General features: G+C 38.4%; 1 protein-coding gene across 1 annotated transcript in view; it reads left to right on the top strand.

Annotated features, from left to right (window-relative positions):
- Nucleotides 1–6182: 6182 nt before the first annotated feature.
- LOC100940593 (uncharacterized protein KIAA0825) overlaps nt 6183–21840 on the top strand; it is a 90277-nt gene continuing 74619 nt past the window's right edge. The window contains 2 exon segments of the mRNA XM_023510864.1: nt 6183–6204; nt 21060–21221. Of these exon segments, the coding sequence (XP_023366632.1) occupies nt 6183–6204; nt 21060–21221 (184 nt within the window).

Raw genomic sequence — 21840 nt, 5'->3', positions numbered from 1 at the left:
ATGATGTGACCTATACCACCTCCTACCCTCTTCCCCCCCTTCTTTGCCTAATTCCCACCCATCCTTTATGCAGCCCCTGTCATTCCTTCTAGGAAACTTTCTTTGAGTAAGATCTGTGCTCCCACAGCATCGCCATGGGCCTCTCTCAAAGCTCTTAGCATATTCTATTCAAATACCTAATTAGAGGTGTGTCTTCCCACATGCTCCCTAAGCACCTCAAGAGCCTGGATTATTTATCTTCCTAGTACCCAATCCACTGCCTAACACATGGCAGGAGTTCCGTGAATATCTTTTTAACTGAACTGTTTTCTCAAATCAATATCTGGAGGTATAATCTGTATTGGTAATAACCAACTAATCAACTTATTGAGCCCTTACTCTTTAAAAATATTGTGCTAAGAGCAGTAGAGATTCCAAAAAGTAGAGACCCTTGCTTCCCCCAACTAGATTGAGAAATAAAATATGAAGTATGAAAGATTCCTGGAGTTATACAGACAAGCAGTTGCACAGTTCTGAGAAGAAAGGGATTCCAGGAAGGAGGGATCTCTCCTGCCTTCTGTCCAGAGTGATAAAGACGAATGGAACCATGTTGGTTGCAGGGCAGGCAGGAGCTGGAGAGGCAGAAAGCAGGGACTGACGGACAGCAGTGTTCAATTCCTGGTGCTTTCCTCCGTGCAGGAGGGGATTGCTGGCTCCCAAAGGAAACTGGAAAGTGAGAGGTGTGCACACAGAGTTTATTTAAGGCACGAGACAGGGAAAACCTGGCCTGTTTCCCCGGTCTTCTGCCTTCTCCCATTCATCCCCCATTCCTGACACTTCCGCAGGATGCCCCTTGTGTATCTCAGGCTCAGGCTCTACCATCCACCCCCAGCTGCACCCTGGAGCAGCTAGTAATAATTCTTGTGAGAAAGCTATGTTCCCCCAAGCAATTTTTTCTGAAGTTTGAAATCAATTTGAAGACTCATTTTATGTGGTGCCTTCAAGTGCTTTCAAATCCAGGAGGTAAAAAAGACTAGCCCCCAGAGGAGTATTGGGAAGGGGAGAGAAAGACCATGTTAAATTAATTACTAAGTGATTTATCTTAGACTTTAAATACATTAGCGATTCAGGGAAGGGAGACTGTAGTGGAATGAAGAGCAAGTTAGAAAGACTTTATAAAAATTTGGACTTGAGCCTGCGCTCCTTCGGAGTAGGCCTTGCTGAGGCAAGGGCAAGGCGAGGGCTTCCCTCTCAGCTCAAAGAGCAGCAGCAGGAAAGCTAGCTGTGGCTGGCTGGAGACCTGAAGAGAAGGGTGAGTGACTCTCAGGCCTACTTTATAAACAATTGAGGGAGGCATTGCTAAGATGACTTTGCAAGTGACATCTTTATTCCTTCATTCTTCACTTCCTCTTCTTATGCAAAGAAGGGAAGAACCCTATTAAAAGAGGAATGTGGTAGTTGATACAATAAAAGCAAGAGCTAAAAAACCTGGAAGGATAGGAGCCAGGGGGTTTCTTGGCTCGCTAGCTGTATTTCATCATCTGTTGTCTTGGTTTCTCCCTAAATGATGACTCCGTTCTCTGACCAGTTTCTCCAATCAGTGGACATATGGCTCCTGGCAGTTTCCTGCTGATGTCCTAACAGCTATCTGGTAGCTCAGTTCAGAAAGTCACAGGTGAAGGCCTCTGATTAGCCAAAGAATCAGCTTGTTTGACAAGAGTGCTTGGCAGACAAAAGCTAAGGGGTCACATAGTTGAACAACTGAATGAATGACATGATATCTAGCCTAAGAACAAATTACCAAGAATCTGGAAATCCCATCCTTGATGTTTAAATTATACGTGGTAGTTGTTAAAGGCTTTTGAGCAGAGTGTTTAAGATATAGAACTTTATACTAACAACAAGAAGAAAAAAACAAAACAAAGAAAAAAGAGAAAAAGAAAAAAATAGATTTTAAAAAAACCCCAAAAAACAGATGTAGAACCTTCCCAGTGATGTGTGAGACTTACTCAAGTGGGTGAAGGATACAAGCAAACCACCTAGAAGAATGTTTCACCCTAGAAATTCTAGTGTGAAATTTGATAAGAGTGTATACTGAGGCAAAACCATAGGAAGTGAGAACAGGACGGCTCAGTGGGGTGGCAGGAGGCAACAGAACAATGGCTTGCAGAGTGTGGTTTCCAAACCAGCAGCAACATCACCTGGGACAGTGAGACACACAAATTCTCAGGCTCCACCTCAGAAACTCTGGGAGCAGGTCCAGAAACCCACGTGTGGACAGGCTCTCCAGGTGACTCTGACGCATGTTAGCACTAATACCAGTCTCATGTACAGGCTGCCTTCATTCAAGTCCTGATATGTGGAAAATGCTTACGACAGGACTTGGTACAGAGTAAGGAAGGATTCCATAAGCATTTTTCCATCCTTAATTTTGGTAGAGTTCAGTGTTTGTAGGAGGATACAAATAACAGATGGTTCTGTCTGAAGTGTACATCAGCCTTTGTTGATGGCCAAAAGTTGTCGACATTATCCTAACATTGATCTTAAGGACTCAAATGTTCTAGAAATCACCTCTCAACCCTGAAGTTTGTTCTTCAATTGAAAACTGGTGTCATTGCCAGTTTCCTCAAAGAGCAGATTGATTTTGTGACCCACTTATAAGCAACTTACTTTTCCTAAGTCCCAATTTCCTCCTTATGACTTTAATGAAGATTATAAATAACACATATAAAGTCTTTCCCACGCAGTGTGCCTTGGATAAATGGTAGCTATTCACTGCTCTGCTCCCCGTCACTCAGCTCACCTCCCCCTTTGTAACCGTAGTTTCTCCCTTTGTGTGTCGACTGATCTGTGACTGTTTCTCTCCTTTTGCATCCTTCCTGTCCTTCCAGGACAGGGGCTCACAAATGCTTTCTATGAACAAATAGTTAGAAACTATCTTAGCTTTGCAGCCTTTCAGGTTTCCATTTCAGCGCCTCGACTCTGCCACTGCAGGGCAGAGTAGCCATAGACAACATGAAGACAAGTCAGTGAGGCTGGATTCCACGGATGCTTTGTGGATGCTGAAACTTGAATTTCATGTAGTTTTCTGTGTCAGGAAATATTCTCCTTTTGATTTTTCCACCATCCATTTACAAAGAGACTGTGCCGCAATAGGCAGTGGGCCAGATTTATGGCAGGAGCCTAAGGTGCAGACCTCTATCTGAGGGGACTTGCTCTTCCCCAGAGCCTTGCCCCACTCCTCATTCTCCTTCTCATCTAGTCCTGTCTCCCTGTCGCCTTCATCGCAACCCAGCCATCCACAACACTGGATCCAAATCGCAATCCAAGGGAATTTGTTAACATTTGTGTTCATTGAGCAAAGCTTTGTGTGTTTATTGTAATATAAAAAAAAAATCAAGTAAGTCTAATGTCTGTTTATATACCGAAAGAAAGGAAAAGTAAGTTGCCTCATTTTGCATATGTTTTCTAATTACCTTTGTAAAATTTTAAAAAAGAAGTTCCATGGAACAAATCATAACAAACAGCAGAGTGCAGTATTGATCAGTGACATCAGAATAGAACGGCAGTCACCTCCTGGCATTTTCTTCCATTAGCTTCTTATCCACAGACTTCTTTTGACACTGAGTTTTTCTTATATTTTGAGAGTGCTATCTTTCTTTTTGTATGAACTAAAATAGTTAAAGAGGAGTAAATTTACAAGACAGAGATGGCCACAGGAGAGCAGGTGTGGCCCTGTGCAGTCTCCCCACCCGGCTTTCAGACTGACTCTACCTTGCCCTGTCACATGGCACCTTGTGCATGGTAGGGACAAGGCAGATCTTTACTGAAGTTTGAAGGAAATAAGATTTTATGTTTATGGCTGAATAACTATTCCCTAGGTGAGGAAGGCAACTAAAAAGGTAAGATTAACTACAAAATTTACTCTACAAAGTGCCATTGCACCCCTGGAAACATCCTTCCTCCCTCTCAGGCACTTCGTTGGCTCATTAGGGTACAGCTTTTCAGGAGGGTACAAGGGATTGCCGTTATCACCGTGGCTATCTCTTTTCATCAGAATTTTAATGTATGTTCATAGGCATTGTGATTTTCCTGCCTGATTTTAAAAAGTGTGAATAGAATCTTACTCTTTATTTTTTGGCATAAAGAAGAAAAAAATTCAATCTCTTTTGAAAGGTTATTATTCAATTAGAAAATCTATTAGGCAGTGCACTCAGCAGGCATCCCAACTTAGACCCATATTTTTGATGATGGCATTCTTTTTATTCTAGTGCTAAATTTTTAAAATTAATTTTAACATGTTATATTAAGAGCTAATAATATAACTTCTCTATCATGGCCTATTCCTTTAAAAAATGGAATATCAATTTTCAGATACAACCTCAGGCTGTGGTAAAAATGCATTGTTAACTTAGTTTAAGTTTTTATTTGTAGGTTAATTTTTAGCATGATAAGAGAAAGTAACACATATGATAAGAGATAGAGTTAACCGAACTCTAGCACAATTTGAGACCAAGAAATGGATATAAGGAAAATATTCCATTAATAATATACTATCAGCAGACAGTACTTAAAATTTACAACCCATTTCATTCCACTAGAGATGTCTTTTTATTAAAATGTTCCCTGACAGGGTCAGCATATCTATGTATTTACAACTGGGATTTAAACCAGCAGACAATGAAAGAAAAGTTAGCTGAGAAAATATTCAGAAAATTTCCCTGGATACAGCTGTCAATTTGGGCTGAATTCGAATGTAAGCCATGCTTTGATTAGCATCTTCAACAGTGGCCTGACAGTGGCCACATCGGACGTCGGAGATTCTCTCTCATGTTCTCAGGGAAAGAAACAAAATAAGGAAGATAGAATATAGAAGAGGGACCAGAGTACTATACCCTTTGGCAAAGAAGCACAAAGTCAGATTTCTTGCTAATGCAATACTGACAGCTTTGCCAGGGAAGAGAGAATGGAGTGTGGGAGAATTTTGTTATCATTTAGCAGTCAGTTCAGGTGACATCAGTGGAGCCAGGGCTGGCCTGGGAATCATAAAAGGGTAATAATAGAAGCATTTTCTTTTCAGTTTTTCTCATTGACCCGAAAGAATAGCTTCACGCTTTTTAGCCACCTAGGTTTCTCTTGGTATCTAAAGCAAGGGGATATTTGCTATATTGTCCCTTCCAAAGGAAAAAGCAAACCTCCCTGTTGCATGGGGCCTGTGGTGGGCTGCGAGAATTTATTCCAACCTGGTAGTTCTTTAGAGCAGGATTACCAATCCTGTCACTGGTACAAAATTTGGTGTAACAACTCTCTCGGCCTAGGACCACCAGACAAAGCAGGCATAGGCCGTGCTCGTGGAGGACATACCAGCAATGTGATCTCTTCTAACGTAGAGCATTTCGGTTGTCATATTCCACTGTGAAGGCAGCTACCATTTTGTACTAATCTAAGTGTTTGTCTCAATTCCTGAAAGAGTGAGGCCACAAGTCATTCCTCAGTATATCCCACCACCTCACCCACGGCCTGCAAAGGTAAGAGAATAGTGTGTTTAAATGTCGTAAGACATTCAATTTTATGATGAGACGAGTGATGAAGAGGTTATGATGTAGAAGCTGGATAGGACCTAATTTTTTGCAAAAGGAAGTAGAAACTACTAGGGACTACAGGCCTTTTTAGTGGGAGGGAGATCTAAAAGGTCTGCTTCTGATAGTCAGATGGATTAAGGCAGGGGGTCTTAACCAGGTTCGATCAATAGAACCCTAAGGGCCGAGGACCTCTTAGAAATATACACAAAGCATGGCTTCCATGAACATGCATGCTTCCTTTGGTTAGATTGTTTTGAAAAGGTTGGCACAGAAAAGATGCTGTGGAAGGTCTTGGAGTGGAGTCGCCATTCAGCTTTATGAATGCTAACCTTAGCAATGGAGTCCATTAAATTACAACAATAATATTTACAGTAGTTAATGGTGAAACAGGTCTCTGATAAGCTGTTTATGGTTATTTCTCCCCCAAAATAATTTTTATTAAAATTACCATACAGTAATTGATATGAAACTCATTTAATTATTTTATTAAAAGAAGCATGTTTATGGTAGAAAAAAGAGCCCAAATAGTAATCAGTTAAAAGCAGTTGGCTTTTCTTGTGGCTGACACTCACCAATAGGAGTATCATTTTGGAATCCTTCATTCTATTCTTAGTGGGCACTATGAAGGACAATGGGACTGCAGGTATGGAGAAAAAAAATCTTTGCCTATATGAAGCAACCTCCAAACTAACGGCGATAATGCCACACAGTAAATGCTAAATGGAGGTGTGTGCGAGTAAAATGGGAAGGAGCATGGGGAGTGGGAGCCTGTCCTGGGCTGGAGGCAACCAACAGGCTTCTCACAGGAAACCTAATACTCCTGCCCCCCAGGGACTGTAAGTTGTCCAAAGAAAGACACATGGCTAGTAAGGAGCAGTGTCCAGATCTGAGCCCATACCAGCGGGCTCATGGGTGCCGTATGTTAGCCATTTGATTATACCATCTCTGGTGCTTCAGGTAGCAGTACAATAAATAGCAGGGCATCACATGGTAAGACTTGGAGTGGAGGAACCAGAAGGAAAGGCGGGGAGAGGAGGAGAAGTCCAGAGTCCAGTTTCTAAGAGTTAAGTGTTATCTGAATTAATATTCAGATTTATTAACATTTATGAGGCTCAGTTTCCCTAACTGTTCCTTCGCCATCCTTTTATATTTATTTATTTATTTATTTTGAGGCAGAGTCCACTGTGTCACCCTCAGTAGAGTGATGCGGCATCGTAGCTCACAGCAACCTCAAACTCTCTGGTTCAAGTGATCCTACCTCAGCCTCCTGAGTAGCTGAGACTACAACATGCACCACCACACCTGGCTAGTTTTTCTATTTTTAGTAGAGACAGGGTTTTGCTCTTGCTCAAGCTGTTCTTGGACTCCTGAGCTCAAAGGATCCTCCTGCCCCAGCCTCCCAGAGTGCTGGGATTATAGCTGTGAGCCACCAGTCCAGCCCATTCTTTCACGATTTAGAAGAGAGGTCTGATACTTACCTGTAAATTCTCTAAATTTCCACATATTCAGCTTGGGTTATATTTTCACTCAACTTCATAGATATTCTCTTTATCCTTTTAATCACTTATTCCCTCATTCATTTACTTAATTTATTTTAAATGTTTACCCTATTTTGTATGGTACCTATGGAAACCTCAAAAGAGATGAGAAGTAGCACATTTCAGTTCTGAAAACTAAGGTGGAAATATCCTTGCTGTAGTTTTACCCCTCATATTTTCCTAGTTATGTAAATTTGCAAAATAAATAAATTTTACAAAAACAGTAGCTGAGAAGAGGGTAAAAACAGCTGAGTTTCAACTTAGTGTATGTGATAAAAACAATGCCTGTAGATGATCCTCTGTGATTTCTAGCTACTTACATGATGAAGAAGGCTCTTTACAAACTGGAGGGCATGGTGTTTGCTTCCCTCCTCCCTGCTGCACTGTGGAGCCAGGCATGCAGGAGGCTGCAGCTTCTGCAGGGCACTGAAATTCACTTAGTGGGCTCCTAAGTCCCACCTGCTCTTAGGAAGTGACTTGGATACTGTGAAAAGTAGAGCTCATTATTTGTTCCTGTGTGGTCCCTGCTTACTTCATATTATAACATTGTTTAAAAGTTGTTTTTTCTTACCAGAATAAATATATTCCATTTGGATTATGTCATGAATTTCATGTGGAATGATATGATTCTCAATGAGTATGTGTGTCACCTCTTTTTATGCCACCTGTCTTGTGGCACTGAGAATACCTCCTCACTGAAAATGGATCCATTTACAGTCAAGAATAGGGTGGCCAATGTTCGTTTTTCTTAGGAAAACTGAAATGTGCCTTTTATCCTATTATACAGATCCAGCAGCTTCAGATTATCTGATTTCGTAGCTTCTCATTTTCTCTTGTATCTTGCTGCTATTATTAACAAGAATTCTGTTGCTAATGGTTTTGGAAATTAATATGTGTACTTTCAGCCAGTACCTGTATTTTTGTGGTTTGTCTGATTTAGTTGGACTTTGATATTTATTCCAATTGCTGCTTTGTTGCAGATGAAATGTGAGAAGGACTAATGTCCCTGCAGATTTATTTTCAATGTCCTAAATTTTGCTAGAACAAAATGAAGTTAATATTTTAACTCTTAGTCACTAGGTGTAAGTAATAGTTAACACCTTTAAGTGTATAGTCTATATTCTTTGAGTGTGGTATATCTAAAGGGGTGTGTGTGTGTGTGTGTGTGTGTGTTCATATACTGTGTGTGTGTTCATATACTGAGAGAGAAAGAAAGAGAGACTTTTTAAATTTTAGGATGACAGTTTTGAAAATATCTGTGCACATTTTTTATAGTGAAGCTATTTTCTAAAACATAATTTTGCAGTGGCTCATACCTGTAATCCCACCACTTTAGCAGACTGAGTCAGGAGGATTGCTTAAGGCCAGGAGTTTGAGACTAGCCTGGGCAATACAGTGAGACAGTCCCTCTGAAAATAAATAAATAAATGAAGAGAGAAAGTATAACTTTATTTTTTAAAGACACAAAAAAATGACATTTTAGAATTAATTGTATCAGTATGTTCCATTAAGTTCCCAGGCCATTATTGTTTTTATTTCCTTTTGCACATATCTTCTATTTCAGAAGCAGTCTTCAAATCTATTTTGTTAAATAGAAAACTATAAAAAATGTTTATAGAATGTTGTACTTATTTTTTATGTATGAACTTATATCTATAAATACTTAGTGTTTTGAGGAATATATTTGGGGTATGGATATAAAAATCTTCCTTTTTTCTGGGCCAAACCTAGCTATTTCTAGGACTCATGGAGTTTTATCCATTTTGTTTTTTAATCAGTTGTTTTGATTGTGTACTTTATATAAGAGATTGTGCTGGGTTCTGAGACACTATGGTGAATATGCTGAATATGATCTCTGGCCTCATGGAAATCATTATAAATTTGTGAGGAATGTGTCTAAAGAACTCCAACTATTGCTCAGGGTTTTTCCTGACAGGAGTTATTCTTTTGCCTAGGGCGAGTACATAGGATATGGGCTGGGAATTTCCTACAGGTGTTCCACATTTCTTCCAGAAATAAAGAAGTTGTAAATCTTGACCTTGGAAAGAGTGGAGTTTTCTTTTGTTTTTAAAGTCATTGATGTTCCATACAATAGCATCTGTTTGGTTGACTTTTGGAGAACAAAAATCCAGGTTTTCTGATGCTTACAGAGTGATTTTTTAACTACAAGAGTTTTTAACTAGTGCTTATGGTCCCTTCAGGCAGGGGTCTCAAACCCAGTGTACAGAAAATTCACTTGGGGGTAGTTGGTTAAAATGAATACTTTGGGGCCTCATCCCACAGAGATGCTGATTCATTAGCTCTAGAAATGACTGAGGCTTTGCCTTTTTAAGAATAACAAGTTTCTGAGCCATATGCCCTATGATACCCACAGATAGATGTCAGGTGACTCCAATTTAGCCCTCAATTTGTGACTACATGGAATTGTTCAAAGAGAATATATAGGAGAATTTAAGAGACTTTCAGTAATTTCTCAAAGGGGCCTGCAAAAATACTTACTATGATAATATTAGAAGCAGCATTTTCCAAATAGAAGAGGGCACTAGTAAAATCAGCCACACCACAGTAGCAAGAAGCCACAGGAGTGGCTAACAAGGGGAGGAAAAGCAGAGCCGGCCGAGATGCTCAGGCCATGTGGTGACCCAGAGCAGTGCCACCCAAAACAGTCAGTTGTTTCTGAGAAAATCTCAGAAATGAATGGATGTGCCCGTTGACTGGTGTTCATAGGTCAAAAAAGTATGAAAACATTATATATTTCAAAAAATCTCTATTAGAGAAGCAAATAGAGACTTGAATATGCGAATTTGCATTATGAATCACTTTTAGGAGAACTAATATTAGTATTTCCTAAATTTATTTGATCACAGAGCCCTTTTCAAATGATTATCAGTTTCAGAAATGCCTTTAAACAGAGGTCCAAACATTAGGCTGAGTGCAGCATAGAAATAAGTGACTTTCACCATGACCTTGTCATGCAAAAAAATTTAAATTGTATTTTAAACACTCTAAAAAATAGGACAGTTAAGAATTTTATATTGCACTTCAAAAAAATTCTTATTAAAATTATACATAGAAAAAAAACTCTATTATCTAGTTATTATTTACATGGACTTATTATTAGTTGATGATAAATTAAATAAGGTCTAGTTCTAAAATGGAAATTTAATTTTTTTCTTTATAATGTTAAGATTTAAGATAAATTTATATTTCCTAGGGATCATAGCACTAATCCTATAACCAACAAACAGCCATTATTTCCAGTATTTTATAGCAGCAATTAGCAGCCTGTATATAAATATTTATGTCCAAGATTTCTTTGAAGTAAAACCAGTCCATAGTGATTTTAATCAATCATCAATCAATCAATAATGGCTAGATTGCCTTAGAGGGGAAAGGAGTATCCAGATAAAGTTTTCTGGAGATGTGACTTGAAGAAAAGGAACAAACAGAAAAAGTACTAAAAACAAAAGGAGGAAAGAGATTAATTTAGAGAAAGAAAACACAAAGGGAATTTTTGATCGGGGAAACTCTTTTCTAATTTGCTGAACAGTGAAGAATCTCAGGGACAGAAAAATGGATCTGCTTTGCAAATGGAAATCATGAGCTAAGGTGTGATGATGAGGACATGTGTCCTGTGAGATATGCTGGGGAAATAAGTCAAGTAAGTTTGGGAAATGCTGTTCCGTCCTTTGTGTTCAGTTTTGCTTTAATTGGCCTTTCACAAAATGAATTTATCACGGAATTATTTTCCCCCTAAATTAAGAACTCTCACACTACCCCTGGGGGGGAATGCTGAGCTGATAGTGACAGGAAATAAGGACTACTAATTAATGGGCCTGTACCATGATCATTGCTTCTTTGGGACAAAATGATTAGATTTAGGTCATACGTATTATGTCCTTTTTCATTATTAAGTTATAAAGATTCACTGAATTAAAATGGATTTACCTTTTAATAGTGTTATATTTCTGGAATACATGATTTTTCTAAATCCAGGTCATGAAAGTAAAAATCTCTTCATGTGGAATCTTTGGACCCTACATAATTTTAAACAAGTAGCACTCTGTAAGTTATAGTGTTTCTCTTCATCAACATTTTTCATGGGGTCCTTCTTTGCTTGCATTATAAACATTCACAATACTTCCAATTTAGAATTAAATCAAATTAAGTCTTCTTAAATATGCTTTACTTCAAGTCAAACTATTGAGGGGCCTTTCCTAGTAATTAGAAAGGATTCTTACAGTATCTGAAAATATGGCTTATAAAGATTTTTGTTCCAAAAGGATCTTAAAGGTATAAAAGGTTAAACTAGCTTTTGACTCCATAAGCAAAGCTTAAAAAAAATAAAATAGATCAAATGGGAATCAAGCAACAGCTAAATAAAACATAATACATAGGGCGGTGCCTGTGGCTCAAAGGAGTAGGGTACCGGCCCCATATACCAAAGGTAGTGGGTTCAAACCTGGTCCTGACCAAAAAAAACCCCATAATACATTTATTCTCTTTTCATGTCCTGGGCATGATTTTTCTGGAAAGACTTTAGTTATAAATCCTGCTAATGTGTGCTTGTGTCCCCTGGTATGCCTATACATGAATGGCAGATGTGAGTAGAGCTGTCTAGAGGTAGGTGTTAATGTATATGAGGCTAAAGAAAATTTAGAGATTTTTGTAGGTACTTTTAAAACAACTTTTTAAAAGCTTTTTTTACTTTTCCAGAACAGGGCTAAATTCTAGGCTTTAAGTTGGTGGACAGCTCTTTCTCATATCACCTACAAAGGTACTATAACACTTTTGGACCTCAGTGAAGAACTATGTCATATGACTACAAGTTTGATCCTAACATTTAAAAAATTTCACGGAAATGAAGTGAATTAGCAATAAAATTGTTATATTTCTGGAATCTTCCTTGTAAATTCATACTGAATCACATTCTTAGTATTTTCTCTCCAAAGGCATTTAGTGTTCACTTTGTAGGAATTTACAAATTTTCTAATTTATAATTAAGCTTTAAGATAGTTCTTAAATATAAGCTTTGCAAAATGGCATTTATAAAGGAAGGACACTTTAAATCCTTGAAAACTTGGCCAAAAGTGCTATTGGTAATATCAATCTGAAATGAAAGCAACAGAGAGTATAATCCAGACCTGTGGAGACTGCCAGGAAAAGGTTCTGCCCCGCAGCTGCAGAGGCAGCAACCAGCCCCACCATGGAGGATTATAGTTCCCAGTTTGTGGGAAAACTAGGTATTGGGTGGAAAGATTGGTGAAGTGTGGCCTCCCAAGTGGAATTAGGTGGCCAGAGTGGAGTGCCTTCTGGTGCAGCACCACTTGGTTAGGAGATAGGAGAGACACTCAGACAGGAAAGATCCTGGATAGGAAGAGGCCATTGTTTTGGAATTTGGGGGATCGTGGTTGCCACAGGCACCTTTCCATTTGGGCCAGGCACAGCAATTTGAGTCTCACCTGCAGACAGTTGTCCTACACTTGGAACTGGCCCAGGACATCCCACACTTCACGAGAACTTTTGGAGGGATAATTTGGGAAAGCTGCACATGAAGATTTTTTGAGATCCGTGGAATCAGCAGTTCGGTAGGGTCTAGGCGCCAAGTGGGTAATCAGGCAAACACCAAGCACATTTAAGCTAGGAGACAGAAGCTTCCATCCAGAGGCAGAGATAACAGCCAGAAAGAAACCAACAAAGCTGAAGTGTGGGAGCTGAGCTGAGAGAAGAGATTGATAATTGTACATCTTCTCTGCAACTCCAAGGAAACAAATTTCAGGTACAGAACCCACCCCAAAGAGGACTGTCTGTCCCCTTCCCCAAGTGTTGCTTGCTTGCTTGCTATGAGTTCTCTACCAATGAGCAGTAAACTGAGGTCCTCTTTTCTCACCCCATGGGAATGAGTTGCTGGAAGCTGGGACTCCTTCTTCATAGAGTCCCTGCTGTGAGCCTGGGCATTCCCTTGTTGGGCATGAAGGTTGAACAAATATTTTCCCTGCACTTTAAACCCACAGTCCACCTTTCCCCCTGGCCTGGTGGTCTAGAAGCCCAACCCCTGCAGAGGTTCTTTGTTAAGACTGGATGTTGCATGGTCTAAGGTAGCGCAGCTACACTGATACTATGAATCCAGTAAAAGTGCACAAAGGCACAGCAGGGAAGGTATCTGACTTGGCTATAAGAAAGAGCAACTCAGCAGTGGGTGGAGGCTTGGGTCTCTGTACCACAGGGGAAGGCTCGGGAAGTGCTGAGGCATGGGAACCCGAGTAGAGACACCTCCCACCTAGCAGCAGCATTAATAGATTGATCCCAACAGGGTCAAATTTCCACCTCCCCAATTCTGTGGACTGCTGGAGGGACCTAGATCTTGCATTGCAGGGATACCAGAAGTGCAGAGCAGCAGGGGCAGGGGCATGGTCTCTGAGGGTGAAAAACATTTACAGCTTTGTTAACTTCTGGTTTGGAATGAGCTTAGGTGGATACTCCACAGTTTCCATTGAGCATCCAAGGTAATCAGGCGTCAACTCACCCAGCCAGCTGGTGGCAAAGTGTGGTAGTTTGGCCACAGAGGCATTGACTTCCCTCTAACTCTGGCAGGCCCAAATCCCTGGCTCATTTGCTAATTGGAGGGAACTGGGCCATAGCCCCGTGGAGCTACCTACCAGTGCCTGGGTGTGACAGAGGTGAAGGTGGGGAAGGAGGTCCCAGTCCCCCTGGACTATTTTTCTGGGTGGGCATTTATGACTTCACAGAGCACTGGAGTGAGTTACACTTGAGCTGCCAATGGACCCCCTTTGCCTAAATGCTGAAGACCTTTTGAATTCTCCCACCTGATCGTTGTTTGTGTTGAATGGGACAATTGGTTTGAAACTCTTGACCTGGGCTGATCACCAAGGACCCACCAAGTTTGTACCCCCTGGTTGTGTTGTTATGGGGGTGTGGGATTCTCCTCCTCCAGTTGTCACCTGTGAAGGGGCAGGGTGTCTTAGTTGCTTACGTATCTCCACAGCTGAGATTTTAGCCCAAAGCCCCACTGATTCACTAGGATTGGATGGAGACTAGCCAAGTACAGGTCAGAGCCATCTAGCCCCACCACACCAAACAGATCCCCAGAGTTTCAGGGTGTACTACTGAATGGGACCTTTGTAAAGTTCTAGGGGAAAAGCCGGAATCACCAGTCCCAGTTCTTTGGCAAAGGGCTGGTTAATTATAACTCTAGGAGCCTTCAATTCAGTTTCCCCTTACCAGCTTCTCTAGCCAAATGGTGAAAAATAATCATGGGGCAGAATCAGTGGAAAAACTCTGGCAGCGTGAATGATCAGAGTAGATCAACTCCCTCAAAGAATGACAAAGGAGACACAACAGAAGATCCCATTTATAAACAAATGGCTGAGATGTCAGAAATCAAATTCAGAATCTGGATTGCAAATAAGATTAAAAGAATGGAGGTAAAGTTGCAATTAGAAATTCAAGGAGTAATTCAAAAGTTCTCCCAAGAATTCAATGAATTCAAAGACAAAATCACAAGATTTTTGACACATTGTGGCAAGAACTTGCAACCCTCAAAGATCTGAGAAATACACTGGAATCAGTAATAGAATGGAGCAGGCAGAAGAAAGGATCTCTGACATTGAAGACAAAGCTGTTGAATGCTCTCAAATGCTCAAAGAGGAAGAGGAGAGCAAAAACAGATCATTCCCTGAGAGAAATGTGGGACCACTCCAAAAGAGCAAACATTTGCCTTATAGTAACCCTTGAAGGAGAAGAGGATGGTCCAAAAGACACAGATATTCTATTCCAAGAGATAATTGAGGAGAACTTCCCAAGCATGGTAAGAGACACTGAAATTCGTATGGCAGACAGTTTCAGAACCCCAGCACAACTCAACCCAAATAAAGCATCTTCTAGATACATTGTAATTAACTTCCCTGAAGTTAATATGAAGGACAAAATCCTGCAAGCAGCCAGAGGTAAGAAAATCATAGGGGAAGAATATTAGAATAGCTGCAGATCTCTCTGCTGAAACTTTTCAAGCCAGAAGAGGATGGTCATCGACCTTCAATCTCCTAAAACAAAATAACTTTCAGCCCAGGATCCTGTATCCAGCTAAATTGAACTTCATTTATGACAGAGAAGTTAAATACTTAAACGACATACACACGTTGAAGAAATTTGCCATAACCAAACCAGCTCTTCAGGATATTCTCAGACCCATCCTCCATAATGACTAGCACAGTGCTCTACCACTAATATAAACTCACTCTGAAATTCTTGACCAAAACCCTATTTCCACAGTGGTGAAAAGATTTAAAATGTCCACTGGACATTCAAAAAACTTGACATCCAAAATATTACCAGGCTTATCAATACTCTTAATTAATGTGAATGGCTTAAATTGTCCTCTTAAGAGGCACAGGTTAGCTGACTGGATACAAAAACTCAGGCCAGACATCTGTTGCATACAAGAATCTCATCTTACATTAAAGGATAAATACAGACTTGAGGTGAAGGGATGGACATCTGTAATCCAGGCAAACAGAAATCAGAAAAAAGTGGGGGTGGCAATTTTATTTGCAGATACATTAGGCTTTAAACCAACAAAAGTAAGGAATGTTAAGGATGGGCAACTCAACATAATGAGATGTCAATTATTAACATTTATGCACCCAGCCAGAATGCTCCTCAATTTATAAGGGAAACCCTAACAGACGTGAACAATTTAATATCTGGCACCATAATAGTCAGAGATTTTAATATCCCATTGGCAGTGCTGGATAGATCCTCCCAGAAGAAACTAAGCAAAGAAATTTTGGACTTAAACTTTACCATACAACAATTGAATTTAACAGACATCTACAGAACATTTCGTCCAAACAAAACTGAATAAACATTCTTCTCATTAGCCCATGGAACATCCTCCAAAATTGATCACATCTTGGGTCACAAGTCTAACCTCAACAAATTTAAAGTATAAAAATTATTCCTTGTATTTTCTCAGATCCTCATGCAATAAAAGTTGAACTTACCAATAACAGAATATCTGCATACTTATATAAAGTCATGGTAACTAAATAACCTTATACTGAATGATAGCTGGGTCATAGATGAGATTAAGAAGGAAATCACCAAATTCTTGGAAAAAAACCAATAATGAAGACATGAATTATCAGAACCTGTAGGATACTGAAAAGGCAGTCCTAAGAGAAAAATATATAGCATTGCAAGCCTTCCTCAAGACAACAGGAAGAGAGGAAGTCAATGACTTAATGGGACATCTTAAGCAACTGGAAAAGGAAGAACACGCCAACCCCAAGCCAAGCAAAAGAAAAGAAATAACCAAAATTAGAGCAGAATTAAATGAAATCCAAAACAAAAGAATTATTTAAAAGATCAATAAATCAAAAAGTTGGTTTTTTGAAAAATTCAACAAAATTGACAAACCTTTGGACAACCTAAGCAAAAATAAAAAATTAAAGTCCCTATTATCATCAATCAGAAACACCAAAGGTGAAATAACAACAGACACCTCCGAAATTCAAAAAATTCTTAATGAATAGTATAAAAAACTTTATTTTCAGAAATATGAAAATCTTAAAGAAATTGAACAATACTTGGAAGCATGCCAACTTCCTAGACTTAATCAGAAATAATTGGAAATGCTGAACAGACTTATATCAAGTACTAAAATAGAATCAACTATACAAAATCTCCCAAAAAAGAAGAGTCCAGAACCAGATGGCTTCACATCAGAATTCTACCAAACCTTTAAAGAGGAACTAGTATCTATATTACTTAACCTTTTCCCAAACATAGAAAAAGAAGGACTACTTCCCAACACATTCTATGAAGCAAATATCACCCTGATGCCCAAACCAGGGAAAGATGCAACAAGAAAAGGAAATTATAGACCAATATCTTTAATGAACATAGATGCAAAAATATTCAATAAGATCCTAGCAAACAGAATCCAGCAATATATCAAACGAATTAAACACCATGACCAAGTGGGTTTCATCCCAGGATCTCAAGGTTGGTTCAATATATGTAAAACCATAAATATAATACATTACATAAACAAACTAAAAAACAAAGAGCATAGGATTCTCTCCATAGATGCAGAAAAAGCTTTTGACAATATCCAGTGTCCTTTTATGATTGGAACACTTAAGAAAATAGGTATAGATGGGACTTTTCTTAAACTGATAGAGGCCATCTACAGCAAACCCACAGCCAATATCATATTGAATGGAGTAAAATTAACAACATTTCCACTCAGATCAGGAACCCGGCAATGTTGCCCATTGTCTCCACTGCTTTTCAACATTGTAATGGAAGTCTTAGCCATTGCATTCAGGCTAGAGCAGGAGATCAAGGGTATACAAATAGGTCAGAGGAGATCATACTGTCACTCTTCACAGATGATATGATTTTTATACCTGGAAAACCCCAGGGACTCAACTACAAAACTCTTAGAAGTGATCAAAGAATACATTAGTGTCTCAGGATAAAAATTCAGTACTCACCAATCAGTAGCTTTTATAGCCAATAATAGTCAAGCCTAAAAACCAGTCAAGGACGCAATTCCCTTTATAGTTGTGCCAAAGGAGATGAAATATTTGGGAATTTATGTAACGAAGGACATGAAAGATCTCTATAAAGAGAATTATGAAACTCTGAGAAAAGAAATAGCTGAAGACATTAACAAATGAAAAAAACATACTATGCTCACAGCTGGGAATAATCAACATTGTTAAAATGTCCATATTACTCAAAGCAATTTACTAATTTAATGCAATCCCTATCAAAGCACCACTGTCATACTTTAAAGATCTGGAAAAAATAGTTCTTCATTTTATATGGAGCCAGAAAAAACCTTGAATATCCAAGACATTACTTAGAAATCAAAACAAATCAGGAGAAATCACACTACCTGACTTCAAACTATACTATAAATCTACAGTGAGCAAAACAGCATGGTATTGACACAAAAATAGTTAAATGTACAGGCAGAATTGAGAACCAAAAGATGAACTCAGACACTTATTGTCATTTGATCTTTGATAAGCCCATCAAATATGTAAATTGGGGGAAAGATTCCCTCTTTAACAAATGGTGCTGGAAGAATTGGCTGGCAACTTGTAGAAGACTGAAACTGGACCCACACCTTTCACCATTAACAAAAATTGACTCTCACTGGATAAAAGATTTAAACTTATGTTATGAAACTATAAACATTCTTGAAAAAAGTGTAGGAGAAACACTTGAAGAAATTGGCCTGGGAGAATACTTTATGAGGAGGACCCCTGGGCAATTGAGCAACACCAAAAATACATTACTGGGATCAGATCAAACTAAAAAGCTTCTTCACAGCCATGAACACAGTAAGTCAAGCAAGCAGACAGCCCTCAGAATGGGAGAGGATATTTGCAGGTTATGCTTCTGACAAAGGTTTGATAATCAGAATCCACATTGAATTCAAATTTATTAATGAAAAAAGAACAAGAGATCCCATTTCATTGTGGGCAAAGGACTTGAACAGAAGCTTCTCTGAAGAATATAAGCATATGGCCTACAGACACATGAAAAAATGCTCATCTTTAATCATGAGAGGAATGGAAATCAAAACCACTTTGAGATATCATCTAACTCCAGTAAGAGTGGCTCACATAACAAAATACCAAAACTATAGATGTTGGCATGGATGTGGAGAAAAGGGAACACTTCTGTACTGCTGGTGGGAGTGCAAGCTAATACGTCCCTTTTGGAAAGAAGTATAGAGAAGACTGAGGGATCCAAAAGTAGACCTGCCATTTGATCCTGCAATTCCTCTACTAGATGTATATCCAAAAGACCAAAAATCACTTTATAGCAAAGATATTTGCGCCAGATTGTTCATTGCAGCTCAATTCATAATAGCCAAGTCATGGAAGAAGCCCAAGTGCCCATTGACCCATGAATGGATTATATTATGGTATATGTATACCATGGAATATTATGCAGCCTTTAAAAAGATGGAGACTTTACCTCTTTTACATTTACATGAATGGAGCTGGAACATATCCTACTTAGTAAAGTATCTCAAGAATGGAAGAAAAAATATACAATGTACTCAGTACTATTATGAAACCAATTTACAATCACTCACACTTTCATATGAAGAATAGATCAAAACTATAGCCCAGAATGAAAGAGGGAGGAGGGAGAGAAGGAAGGGGAAGGGGAGGTCAGATGGAGGGAGGATGAATGGTGGGATCACACCTATGGTGCATAATGCAAGGGTACATGTTGGATCTATTAAGTACAGAGTATAAATGTCTTAACACAATAATTAATAAACGAGATGAGGTATATATTAACCAGTGTGATGTAAATGCTCCTAATTCTACATGAAATCAGCACATTGTACCTCATAAATGCATGAATATATACATGATCTATGTGTTTGTGATTTAACAAAAAAATTAAATAATAAAAATAAAATAAAATAAAAGCAACAAATTGAAGTTGTTTAGGAATGTGTGAAAGTGAATTATGCTCCATACTCTGTTTTTTTTTTTTTTAATTTTAGCACACTAAAATGGCAGTGTGATTTGACTAGTAACAGCATTATAAGAGCAAAAAAGATCAACCTTCATATAGGTAGTATTGTTTCTTTGCAAATAGTTTATATATCACAATTATTTAGATAGAAGTTATTTTTAAACACAATTTTATGAATTATGTAGTCTAGATCCAAGAGCTAAATTAATTCACTTCTTTTTAATGATAGGAACATAGCCAGGCGTGGTGGCTCATGCCTGTAATCGTAGCACTCTGGGAGGCCAAGGTGGGTGGATTGCCTTAATCACCAGTTTGAGACCAGCCTGTACGAGAGCAAGACCTGTCTCTAAAACAGCCAGGCACTGTGGTAGGCACTTGTAGTCCCAGTTACTGCGGAGGCTGAGTCAAGAGAATCACTTTAACCCAAGAGTTTGAGGTTGCTGTGAGCTGTGACACCACAGCACTCTACCGAGGGTGACTGAGTAAGACTCTGTCTCAAAAATAAATACATATTAAATAAATAAATAAATGATAGGAACACTTTTAAGGTCTTGAAGAGTATATTTTTATATAGTATTTTTTCCTTTAAAATTTCAATTTCAGACTCTTGTTAATTATTTTACCACATTGCTTTCTCTCTCTCTCTTCAAAACTTTTTCCCCTGAACTGAGAATAGGTTGCTGACATTCACTGTTACACTACATATATTTCAGTGTGCATTTCCTAAAAACAAGGGCATTCTTTTTCATAACCACAGAACAGTTATCTAAATCAGGAAATTAACAGTGATGCAATAATAGCACTGGATTGTAGAGTTCACTCAGAAGTCACCAAATTGCCCTATAGCAAAATAAAATATCAATCTTGTATTGATTCCAGCTGTATATAATATTGATCTGTATTGATTCCAGCCGTACATAATATTGATCGTGTACTGATTCCAGCCATACGTAATATTGATCATGTACTGATTCCAGCTATCCATAATGTCTTTTTAGAGTCCTTTAGACTGGAACATTTCCTAAACTTTGTGTTTTCTGACATGACAATTTTGAAAAGTACAGACCAGCTATTTTATGGAATATTCTCCAATATGGGTTTATCTGATGTTTCCTCCTGATTAGTCCTCCCAGCCTTAAAAAAAAAAAAAAAAGAAAAAACTCACAAAGTACATTCATGTTTATAACTCTGAGAATCAATTTAGTTATTTAATTGCCATATTTGCATCAAACAGAATGTTCCCCTCCAGCTTCCCAGGAGAAAAGATGCTCCTAGGAGATTATATATGTTTCTTAATGAACAAACTTGGTTTAATTATGCAGAATCTTGTTAGTTTTAATGGTTTATGGAATCACATAGATTGTTCTAATATTTACTGAGAAAACAAATAAAATATACAACAGTATTGATCTCTTTTTCACAGTAATTCCTGAAAGCCCACAAAAAGGAGGAAACTACTCCCTCACCTTAGATGAACTCCAATTCTTATCACAGCTCATAAAATCCTTGTTGAAACTAGAAAAAGAAGTTCAAGAATTGTTCAAAGAAATGTTTATATTACTCAAGATGCCCAGGAATACTTCAGGTAATGTGCTCTTTTGTTTAAATTTATAAAGCTATAATTTCTGTTTTTATTTCCTGCCTCCTTGAATTCATTTCTTGAAAAAGAAAAAAAAAAAAACACAAAAAAAACAGGATAGAATTCTTCATCTAAGCATTTGGTATAATGTGCACAATAGATTACATTTTTATGTTTTGTACTTGGAAAATTCCTTAATTCTGACAGACAAAATATCATATGAGCATCCTGGATAATTGTCTTTATGTACAATCAGAGCAATTTTTTTTTGATAAACACAGGCTGGCCTGCAGGCCGAAGAGGCAACTGGGTGACCTAGTGGTTCTCTTCTGCCAGGAGCTGATCTCCAGCAAAACATCTAGTCTCCCCTACCCAGAATGTTCTCATCCTCAAAATAGTAATGTGGGACTAAAATAATTTTTTCTTTGTTTTCTTTCAGAATTAGAAGCTTCAGATTCTAATGTTATATAGGACTATGAGGGTTAAATGATTTAGTGTACATATAGTACTTAAAAGAACATTTAGCTCATCATAAACTATCAATAAATGTGAGTTGTTAAAATAATAGTAATTAAAATGACATAATATGTTGTTTTAAATTTGGTTAATCTTAACAGAGTCCCTT

The sequence above is a fragment of the Otolemur garnettii genome, unplaced genomic scaffold (genome assembly GCF_000181295.1).
Source record: "Otolemur garnettii isolate 467f Iridium unplaced genomic scaffold, OtoGar3 scaffold00017, whole genome shotgun sequence".
Lineage (NCBI taxonomy): Eukaryota > Metazoa > Chordata > Mammalia > Primates > Galagidae > Otolemur > Otolemur garnettii.
The sequence above is the reverse complement of the archived record's forward strand: the minus strand, read 5'-3'. Positions and strand labels throughout refer to the sequence as shown.